At 48.3% G+C, this 11303-nt stretch overlaps 1 protein-coding gene across 4 annotated transcripts in view; it reads left to right on the top strand.

Moving 5' to 3' along the window:
- Positions 1-2892: 2892 nt before the first annotated feature.
- The window catches only part of UXS1 (UDP-glucuronate decarboxylase 1), a 92724-nt gene continuing 84313 nt past the window's right edge, over positions 2893-11303 (top strand). For 2 of the 4 annotated variants that reach the window (XM_039218464.1, XM_039218463.1), the window contains exon 1: positions 2922-3107. In XM_039218464.1, the coding sequence (XP_039074395.1) occupies positions 3014-3107 (94 nt within the window). In that variant the 5' untranslated portion in view covers positions 2922-3013. Of the gene's footprint in view, positions 3108-5437; positions 5509-11303 lie in introns of those variants that run through there. The other 2 variants (XM_039218466.1, XM_039218465.1) reach the window with 2 other exon arrangements.

The following is an 11303-nucleotide window of genomic DNA, read 5'->3' as shown; positions in this document are numbered from 1 at the left end:
GAAGCTGCAGCCGCTCAGCTTTGCCGACCCGGTGTATCACAGGATGCGGAAGCAGTGTCTTCTGTCTTGTGAAATTCCTTAGCCATCCTTGGAGTCTACGCCACAGCACTCACCACTCTCTATCATGAATTACAGTTGTTTCTGCACACCTCTTCACAATCCTGCAGAAAAGCATCCTCAAGTATTGGAAAGGCATGGGCTAAAACCCCAGCCCCAGGGGTTTCAATCCCTCCTCTGTTAAACACAGCAACAGCAACAGCAACCCTATACCACAGAGCTGTTAAAAGAATTATGTGAGAGGGGGGCACCCGGTTGACTCAGCCCGTTGAGCATCTGATTCTTGATTTCAGCTCAGATCATGATCTCAGGGTTCTTGAGTTCAAGCCTCCTGTCCAGCTCTGTGCTGACAGCACAGCTCCTGCTTAGGATTCTCTCTCTCTCTCTCTCTCTGCTCTTCTCCCAGTGGTGTGTGCAGACACATTCCCTCTCTCTCAAAAATAAATAGACATTTTAAAAAATTACATGAGGCAACACATCAAAACATCTCACATAACAGTTCCTGGCACATGGTAGAAGCTTTAATAAGTGCAGTTTCCTACCCTTCTTAGGATTTTTAGCATTCTAGGAGAGGAGCCATATTATGATTCAGTTTTTAATTACCCCTTGTAACTAGTAATTGCTCAAAAATATTCTTGTTAACATATCCATTGAAAGAATGAAGTAGTTGATAGCAAGGACGGGGTAGGAGTTGGGGATATGAGCCCAGACCTTTTGGGGGAAGTGGAGGTGAGCCAGTTGGAAAAAGACCAGAGAAAACAGAAAAGAAGAGCACAGGTAATGACAGACCTAAGCCCACGGCTTCCCTCATGAACTTGGAGGGACTCTTTGGCACCTTCCCACCTTCACTGGGCACAATGTGTACTATTGCCTACTCCCCAATTCTGGCTTTGGTTGAGCTAGAAATCAGGATCCTGGGCCACCAAACAGCCTTCTTGGTGGTATTAATGATGCAGCAGTATTTTACCTACAGCTGCTGATGGCATTTCCGTGTATTTACTCCAGTGGGGCAGGAGCAATTGGCAATGGTGCATGATGGCAGGAGAAACACTCAACTAGGAATGCCATGACACAGTTTTGCTCAGAAATAGAGTGTATTTCACAATTTCTGACCCATTTGAATTGATAGACACCTTTCAACTAAATCCTGCCTATAACCAAATACACTTAAAATCTACTTATAGCTGCAATCTGATTTTCCCAGTAGGGCAAGTGTCAACAGAATCTTTTTTCACATCTCTGCTTTTCACCTTTAATCTAAAAATCACAGAATATAGAATCAGAGGAGCCCAAAGCCCTACCTGCTCTAGGCACTTTTGTACAATTGAAGAACTAACCCAAACCTGAAATGTTAATGAAAGGTAAACTAAGACTCACAGGCAAAATGTGATTTGTTCCAGGCTCACAGGTGGGCTCTGGAAGGCCTGTTACTGTGGGAACTTAGGCTTCTGGCTCCCACAGCAGGGCTGTCTCTGCCTCCAAAGGAAGTCAAGGAAATGTCACTTGGCAGCCTCCTTTGATACTTCAGAGACTGGGATGGGGCTTCTTGAAAGTATGCCACTCCATTTGTGGGCGGCATGATAGGAGGGTGGCTCTTCCTGGGGCAAAACCGCTCAGCATGTTTTCTTCCATTGGGTGATTTTTCAGCAAGTTACTAGGAAGACCAGGAATAGGGGAAGGTTGTATTTAGAATCATACAATCACAGCATTTGGGCTGTATAGTTTCAAGGCTGTACTGTATTACTGCTTTGATTTATTGCCCCTTGTTTATTTTTCTTGGAGGTTCCTAATAAAGCTAACACAAAGTATTTGATCTTGGCAAAATGGCCTGCTGGCTCTAGTCTGATTTCTCTCTGTGGCTGATCAACACTTTTAGCCACTACCCCAACATTTTCTGGGGTCTCACTTGACCTGGCATCATAGATCTACGTGTACCTCTACAGGGACCAGCTTTCTGTGGCTCTGATGGCGAGCTTCTGGTCTCCATGTATCTCCTGACCCACCCAATTTGCAGCATTCAATAAATGCATACGGAATAAATACTTTCAGCCACCACACACACAATTGGTACACCACCGCAAGTCCTTTCCATAATTACTTTACAATATATACACTCAACAAAAAGCTTGGAATGCAACATATGGATGATACATTTTTCTCTATGCAGAGACAAAGCGCGGCTTCATCCTTTCCTTTTCCAGGTTTGTCTTAATTCTATACCACCAGTATTACGTTTTCATAATAATAACAACAAACTATTCTAGGAAGAAAGACATCCCAGTCGGTCATAGCAGAGAAAAAACCCATCGGGGTCTGACTTTAGCGGTGTTTAGAGGATTAATAATTTTCGCTGCTGCTTGTAACGAAGTCAACAACAACAGTCCACAAAATTAGTCAACTTTCTGAAAGAGGCGTTCAAAGAACTTCAAAGACATGGCCAAATTTAGCATAAATATTTCTTTTGATCGCCACATATGAATGCCCACACCGTGCCACCCGCTGGGCCGGGTTCGGAAACTGGCGACCGCGGCCCCGCCCTCGGGTCCGGGACGCACCTCTTCGGTGCCGAGCGCCTGCAACACCTCGGAAGGGGGGAAAACACGCCGGTACGCGCATGCGCTGGGCCCGCCCCGCCCCCAGCTCGCGGACACATTCTTCGAAAACCGGAGGGAGAGGCGCAATTGCGCCTGCGGGGACGAGAGGCGGAGGGGCTGGGTGTTGGGAGAGCGAGTGAGGAGGCGGGGCGAGGGCGGAGTGGCGCAGGCGCAGTGGTCCCGCCAGCAGGAAACCCGGAGCGCGAGGGCGGGACCGCGCGGGCCGGAGGCCGGAGGCGGGGCTCTCCCGGGCCGCCGCCGCCGCTGCTGCCGCCGCTGCCGCCGCCGTCCCCGCCGCCGCGCATTGTGCACCAGGCGGGCCCCCGCGCGGCAAGGGCCCTGGACCCGCGCGGCTCCTGGGGATGGTGAGCAAGGCGCTGCTGCGCCTGGTGTCTGCCGTCAACCGCAGGAGGATGAAGCTGCTGTTGGGCATCGCGCTGCTCGCCTACGTCGCCTGTGAGTTCGCGCCCGCGGCCGGCGGGGAGCCCCATTCATTCCCGGACGCCGCGGCAGCGGGGCCGGGGGTCGGCGGGCTGTGTGCGATCCCAGGATGGCCCTGCTGCCCGGTCTCCCGCCGCGTACCGGGCGGGACCTGAGCTCCCTGCTTTCACCCCTTTTCGGGGGCTGCGGGGACCCGTCTCCCCTTCTCCAGTCTTGCGGCAAAGCAGCTGGCCAACTTGGGAGCAGACCCTCGAGTGCTTAGGCCCCGGCGCGGAGACCCGGAGGTCCGGCGGAGGGTCATTGCCCCGGGGCTCTGGAACAGCCGGGCCCGGCACGGCTGAGGCGCCAGCCGAGGCCCCAGCCGGTGTCCCAGTCCCCCCGCTCCGACGCGTGGGACTGCTGTCCACGTCGCCCCGGCAGCCGGCGAGAGTCCGGCCGGCGATTCCCGAGCGTGCCGCCGGGGGACACCCTGGGGACAGTCGCGGTCGCGCCACCGTGTTGGTTAAGTAGGATAAAAATACTGTTGCCGTTGGCAGAGCCCCCGCTCCGACTGTTTGCTCCGTAGGAAAATTACTCAGCATTTAACTATTGGGGAGCCAAGTGTTGCTGGTCCCCGCAGGCCCTCGGCCGCGCCCAGATGTCCGGGAGCGCAGGGTCCCCAGGGCACGGCGGGTCGGCCCAGTGGGGAGGCGCAGCTCCGGGAGACCTGGGGCGGCGCTTTGCTGTGTACGGTCTGTTCGGTTCCCTCGTGTCTACCATGACTCCCAGCCTCTGGCTGAGACAGGGCAGGAGAGGCACTTCGCAGGCAGGTGGTGGACCCTGTGTTTTCTGAGATGCAGAAAACATCCCCCTCCCCTTTATTTTAAGATCTATTCGATGAGCATATATTTTAATTGTTGCTATTAATACTTTACCAACTACCACAGTTGGACTAGAAATAGCTTCCAGCTTCCAGTGTAAGCTGTGTTTGAATCCTAGCCACCAGACAGACACACTCTTAAATGAAACAATCTGCTAACTGGTTGAATTACCAAGATCTGGTTCTGGAGATGAGAGGGGACTTGGGAAAGTGACTTCAGCTGAGCTCTAGAAGGACATGTGTTATTAAGACCCAGATTGTTCAGCATAGCCCAGCTGTCCCAGGAAGTGGAAGCAGAGAAACCTCAAGCAGGGCTTTTGGATCCTAGGCAGAGTTTCAGGCCAGAGATGGGTGTGAGATGTGAGTAGTTTGAAAGGAAGAGAGAGCTACTCTTAAGTGAATGTGGTCAGTCTTGAGCAAGAAAGCTGAGACCCAGGGGAAAGATCACTTAAAATTGCATCACAATAATTTGTGATGAAATAATAATAACACCTAAATTTGCTGAGTTACATATGTGTGCAGGCATGAGTCTCATTGGCTTATTTAATTATCTCAGCAATCTTGGGAATACTATGGTTATTCCCATTTTAGAGGTGGGAAAATTAAGACCAAGAGGAATTAGGAACATTTATGGAAGACTATACGGATGACAAGCTATAGAGAGCAAAGTTTTGAACCTAGAAAGACTTGGAGCTGGAGGTAGAACCCAGGTGTGCAGCCTGGTCGGTGTTGATCTAGGGCTTCTAAAGTTGGACAGAGGTGTTTAGAATTAATTTATTTTAATGTTTTATTTTGTTTTTGAGAGAGATAGAGACAGAGACAGACAGAATGTAAGTAGGGGAGGGGCAGGGAGAGAGGGAGACACAGAATCTGAAGCAGGCTCCAGGCTCCGAGCTGTCAGCACAGAACCCCACATGGGGCTCCAACCCGTGAACCTCAAGATCATGACCTGAGCTGAAGTCGGACACTCAACCAACTGAGCCACGTAGGTGCTCCAATGTGATTAGAATTAATAAAGGGAGGGGCGCCTGGGTGGCTTAGTCGGTTAAGCGTCCGACTTTTCGCTTAGGTCATGATCTCACGTTCGTGGGTTCGAGCCCCGCATCGGGCTCTGTGCTGACTGCCAGCTCGGAGCCTGGAGCCTGTTTCAGTCTGTGACTCCCTCTCTCTCTGACCCTCCCCTGCTCATGCTGTCTCTCTCTCTCTCTCCTAGAAATAATAAATTAAAAAAAAAATTAAAAAAAAAAAAGAATTAATAAAGGGAGATTTAGGGAGCCCGAGAAGTGTTTCAACATTCATTCAACCAGGAAATCCTGCCAAGTCCTTACCGTTGTCTGTTACCATGCATGGGGCTGGGGGACACTAGGAAGTGCCATCTTGGTGCCTAGAGCAGTGGTTCTCAAACTGGAGTGTTTACCAGAATCACCCAGAGGGTTTTCACAACACAGATTTTTGCTTCCCACCTCAGGTTTTTGATGGAGTAGGTCTGGGGTGTGCATTTCTCATAGCTTCACCTGGGAAGTTGTTGCTGTTTTCTGGGGACCATTGACCTAGAAGGTAAGGTGGCCAAGAATGAGATAATCACTCAAATGAGGGCTAAATTACAAACTGATATAAGGGAAAGGAATGCATGAGAGCTCATGACAGGGACTCTCAAATTAGGTGATCAGGGACAATTTGTTTCCATGAGGAGTTGAGGCTTGAGCTGAGAACTGAATGATGTGTAGAATAGGGAGGCCTAGGAGGGAATGTGTTGTAGGAGGAAGAGCATGTGCAGAGGTCCTGTGGCAGCCAAGAGCAGGGAAGGCTGTAGGAATGCAAAGAAGGATAGTGTTTTTGGAGCATGAAAACAAAGTACAGCGATGAGGCTGACCAGCAGACAGGGGCCAGAGCTGGCTGGCTCAGGAGAGGCCTTGTGCCAGCTTATAAAATCTGATTTTAGTTATGGGGGGCTCAAGAATAGGGTGGAGCAGCCTTACTAATGAGCAGGGATGGTACATCTGAGATACTGCCAGAAAAACATTATAAGGTTCCGGATAGGTAGTGTCCAAGGACACTGAGAATGTAAGTCAGCAGGGAGTCTTACTGACAATCTTGCCCTCCCTGTTAGGAGTGAAATCTCTTTGAAAAAAGTGTCCATACTCCCACTTAACACACAGCCTCATGGCTAGCCAGATCCTGTTCTGGAAGTGCACTGACTGCTCCTCTCTCAAGTTCTGCCCGTCTTTCTCATTGCACTTGGATCTTTCTCAAAAGGTTGTTTTTGCCTTCTTGGGCCAGAGTCTCCCTTCCTGCTCTCTAAACTCTTCTGGACCCTACCTTGGGAGTGAGCCTGTGACACCTTGCACTGCACTAGAGGTCTTTTCCATGCATGTGTTTTCTTCTCAGTAAAACTCCCAATCCTTGAGAACAGGAGCTGTGTCTTAAGTGTTTCAGCCTATGTAGCACTGAAGAGCTCAGAGGTCTGACTGAAAATCATGCCAGCCTACCTGGTAGGTAGTTCCCCAGGTAGAGGCTCAGCTGGGATTACCATCAGTGTGTGTGTGTTTTTTTAAAACATGCACATAGTTTGAAAAGTCAAATAGAGTCTTCAGGGTTTGTTAGGCAAAACAGAGTCCCTGCCACTCTCTCTCCGCACAGGGAGGCAAGCACTTACTTCCTTTAGCTGAGTGTTTTTGGTGTTTATCTTTGTGCTATAGAATCATATGGTTGGTGATTTTTCATTTGTAGGTATTACCTTTGTGACTTTATTCTTTGGAAGATGATTGTTTATTTTCTTACTTCCCTGCTTCCCTTGTGTTCACCATCCCCATGTAGAAGTGGTGTAATTTTGAGATCAGCATTTAGTATATACGTGTATGACTAAATGTTCTTATTTATAGCTAGTGAGCCATGTTGTGCATGACTTTTTGTTTTCCCTGGAGCTAATAAATGGCTTTTTCATATTATTTCTTTCTTTCTTTCCTTTTCCCCCCTCTGTGTACTATTTCTGATTCAATTCTAAATGCTTTGTCAGTGGCCCTAAGATGTTGAAAAGCATCAGGACATCTTGTTGGGGCCCTTTCCTGAAGAACGGCCCCCACAGCCTTCAGACTTGCTCTGCCCATTACAGATGTCCTATTCCCTGACTTCCTCTTGCTTATTTCTCACTTATTTCACTTGAATGTGCATTGGAGGAGAATGTTGAGACTTGCATAAATGTCTTTTCTTTACATTTAATTAATAGATTGATAATGTAAAATTCTAGAAGATTCCTTCAGAATTCTTCAGGGATTGTTCCATTCCTTTCTGACTTCTAGGATAGCCCAGTTGTGTCAGACCAGTCCCTTTTGTGGGATTGGTGTTTTCTTTCTGGAAGATGGCAGGATCTTGCTGTTGCTCCCAAGGGTCATTGAAGACCAGGCATTTCCAGCTCTCTGCTGCCTGGCCTTTCCTCACTCCTGGGGGGGGTGGGGAGGGGGCGGGTTGGAGGCCTCCTGCAGTCAGCATGCCCAGGGGCCGGCCAAGGGGGGGCGCCCTGCTTCACTTCTGGGCCCAGCGATTAGTTGTGAACACGCTTCCTCCCCTCTGGGTTGATAACTGGCATCATTCAAGGTAATGGCGTAATGGCGCTCAGCGCAGAACCCCCCTCCCCCCGCCCACTTCCTTAGAGTGATACAAACTTGAAGAATACATCTTAGTTTTTAAGGCTTGTAGGGCCTGGGGTCACTTGTTGCTGCAGCTCAGCAGAGCCTGCTCTGAGGGACCTGTCCCCTGCAGTGGGAGGTGTGCATAGCCTGCCTTGCATGCATCTGTGCCCCATGCACTGGGTCCTGTGGAGCCCTTGCTACCCACAGGTTGTACTTTTTCAGTTCTGGGATGTTCTTAAATTATTCTTTGTTTGTTTCATCTCCATTCTCTTTTTTCTCTCTCTGGAATCCTACTATGCTGATGTAGTATTGTCTACTCTAGTCCTCTTATTTCCTATTTTCTCCCCTTTAAAAAAATTTGTTTTAGGTTTATTTATTTATTTTGAGAGAGAGAGAGAGAGAGAGAGAGAGAATGTAAGTGGGAAAGGGCCAGACACAGAGAGAGAGAATCCCAAGCAAGCTCTGCACTGACAGCATGGAGCCTGATGCAGGGCTTGAACTCATGAACCATGAGATCATGACCTGAGTCAAAACCAAGAGTTGGATGCTTAACCGACTGAGCCACCCAGGCACCATGTCCACTTCTTTAAAAGTTTTGCTTTACTTTCTAGAAACTTCTGCTATTTATATATTAAAAAAATTTTTTTAATGTTTATTTTTGAGAGAGAGAGCACAAGTGGGGGAAGGGCAGAGAGAGAGGGAGACACAGCATCTGAAGCAGGCTTTAGGCTCTGAGCTGTCAGCACAGAGCCTGACGTGAGGCTCTGACTCACGAACCCTGAGCTCATGACCTGTGCTGAGGTTGGTTGCTTAACCGATCGAGCCACCCAGGCGCCCCTGCTTTACATTTTAAAGCTTCTAATGATGCTATCATTTTTCATTAATATAAGTTCTTTTCTCTCTGGATTTAAAACAAACAAACAAAAACAGTGGCCTTTATTTCATGGCTGTATTCTTTTCATGGTCGTTTTGTTTATTTTTCTTTCTCACTAAAGAATCTCTTCCCTCCAGTTTCCTTCCCACTTTTCTTTTTCTTTTTTTTTTTTAATTTTTTTTTTTAATGTTTTATTTATTTCTAGGAGAGAGAGAGAGAGAGACAGCGTGAGCAGGGGAGGGTCAGAGAGAGAGGGAGTCACAGACTCTGAAACAGGCTCCAGGCTCTGAGCTGGCAGTCAGCACAGAGCCCAACACGGGGCTCGAACCCACGAACCGCGAGATCATGACCTAAGCGTAAGTCGGACGCTTAACCGACTAAGCCACCCAGGCGCCCCTCCTTCCCACTTTTCTTGTTGGAGGCTTTCGTTGGCCTTCTGGTGGCCGTAGGCTGTCCAGTCCTGTTTGAGAGAGTGCTGTAGCTCTGGTGCCAAGGCTCTGGCACGCATCTGCTGGAAGGGGAGGCCTGGCTGCCTGAGTCCTGGGGCCCCAGTGGAGACAGGACTTCCGCTCTGAGCAGTATCATGGTCATCCTCCCAGTCTGAGACCCCCTTCCAGAGCTGGAGCTGTCCGTCTTCTCCTGGGGCAGGGGGTACCTTGCCAGTTGTCCTGCTGTTTATACACGATTGAAAGTCAGAACCCCTGTCTTGGTGGACTTGTCACCCCATTTCCGGATGCCCAAGGCGTGACCATTCCTGACCCTGCTGGGTGTGGTCCGGCCGTCCCCACCGCCTCTCTGGGGTTCTCTTAACTTTGCCGCCACCTCCTCCTGCCTTTCTAGCTGCACTGTGTTCCCGTTTTCCCATCCCCCAAGGCTCAGACTTTAAACAAGAACAAAAAAGAAGTCTCCTTTCTGATGCAGTGATTTCAGGAGCCATTACTTTGACCCTCAGCTCTTGAAAGCGGTGAGACCCTGTAATCCTTGTTTAATCTTTGGCACATCATGGATCTCGCGGTAATGACGCTGCAGCCATGGCACCCTTCAGTCCTGTGTCTCCTACTCCAGTGCAGAGAAAAGATGCAGATGAAACGCTGAGAGCCGTATAGAAGTGTGGTTTATGTGTGTTCGCCTTGCGTTTATGGAAACAGACTGCAAACTTATCTGATTCAGGCTTTTGTTAGAACAGCTTTGCCATTAATCTAATCAGCCCCGCGTGACTAGGGACTGTCCCTGCGGTAAACATCCAGCGGACTGCTGTCGGGAGATGCAGGGAGACAGCATCCTGATGCCAGCAGCCTCCAGGGAGGAAAGGGAGGGAAAAACAAACAAGTAGTTAGTACAGGTGCTGGCTCCAGGTTTACCTGAGCATGAGGATCAGCCAGCGCTTGTGAAGTGCACATTCCCAGGATCCTTGGGACCCTGGGAATCAGTTCCTTGGCGGGTTGGGAGGGGCACCTCAAACTTGTTTTGAGCCCTTAACATTTTCGTTTAATAATTTACACACCTGTTTTCTGTTCTTCCTAATGACAGACTAATTCAGCAAACAGGCAAATACTCCTCTGCTTAGATTTACCAGCTGTTCTTTTTTCCCACATTTGTTCCTTTTCTCTTTTTTAATATATATACCTTTTTTTTTGGAAATATTTGAAAGTTACCTCACCTTTAAATATTTTAACTAGATCTCCTAGGACTAAGGGCATCTTCTGTAATCTCATTACCATTAGTACTCTCTAAAAAATTAACATAAATAATACTGTCCAGTGGACAGTCCATGTTTTGAGTTTCCCCCAATTGTACTATAAATGTCTTTGATAGCCTTAAATTTTTTTTAAATGTCTCTTCATTTTTGAGAGCAGGGGGAGAGACACAGAGAGAGGGAGAGACAGAATATGAGTAGGGGAGGGGCAGAGAGAGAGATAGAGACACAGAATCAGAAACAGAGTCCAGGCTCCCAGCTTTTAGCACAGAGCCTGATGTGCGGCTCGAACCCACAAACCATGAGATCATGACCTGAGCCAAAGTCAGCCGCTTCACTGACTGAGCCACCCAGGTGTCCCCCCCTGCTTTTTCTTAAACTCTAAGATCAGTTAAGGTTTATATGTTGCATTTGGCTGTTATGTTTCTAACTTTTTTATTTTTTATTTTTCATAACATTTACCTTTAAAAAATAGGCCAGGCCAGTTGTGCTGTAAAACATCTCACATTCTGTGATGTGATTTGTCCAATTAAATTTGGCTGAACATTTTTGTAATAGTGCTTGTTGATTTGCCTTTCATCAGGGTTGCCCCACTGTTGATGATACAGGTTGGCCATCACCGCACTTAACTAAAGGTGCCTTTTCCTGGTACACAGTCCTGGAGGTAGTTCTCAGAGATGGAGTGTCTTTTTGTTCAGTGAGTGCATACAGAGCTCATTGACACTTCTCACCTAGATCACTTTTCACACTGGGAAATCCAAAATGTTGCTTTTCTTGAGTTTATTTTAAAAAAAATTTTTAATGTTTATTTTTAGGAGAGAGAGAGACAGACACAGAGTGTGAGTGGGGGAGGGGCAGAGAGAGGGAGACACAGAATCTGAAGCAGGCTTCAGGTTCTGAGCTGTCAGCACAGAGCCTGACACGGGGCTTGAAGCCACGAACCCTGAGATCATGACCGGAGCCAAAGCTGGACGCTTATCCATGAGCCACCCAGGCGCCCCTGCTTTTCTTGAGTTTATTAACTTGCATTCTTCTGAAAAGAACTTGCCTCCCTCTATCTTCTCTCACTTTCTTTAGTAATTTCCTGTGCTTGCTGTAACATTGCCACAAACAAGGTGGCTTTCAAACAAGAGAAATTTATTCTGTCACCGTT

Source organism: Hyaena hyaena, unplaced genomic scaffold (genome assembly GCF_003009895.1).
Source record: "Hyaena hyaena isolate Hyena2069 unplaced genomic scaffold, ASM300989v1 scaffold_767, whole genome shotgun sequence".
Classification (NCBI taxonomy): Eukaryota; Metazoa; Chordata; class Mammalia; order Carnivora; family Hyaenidae; genus Hyaena; species Hyaena hyaena.
Note: the sequence above shows the minus strand (reverse complement) of the source record. Positions and strands in the feature narration are given on the sequence as shown.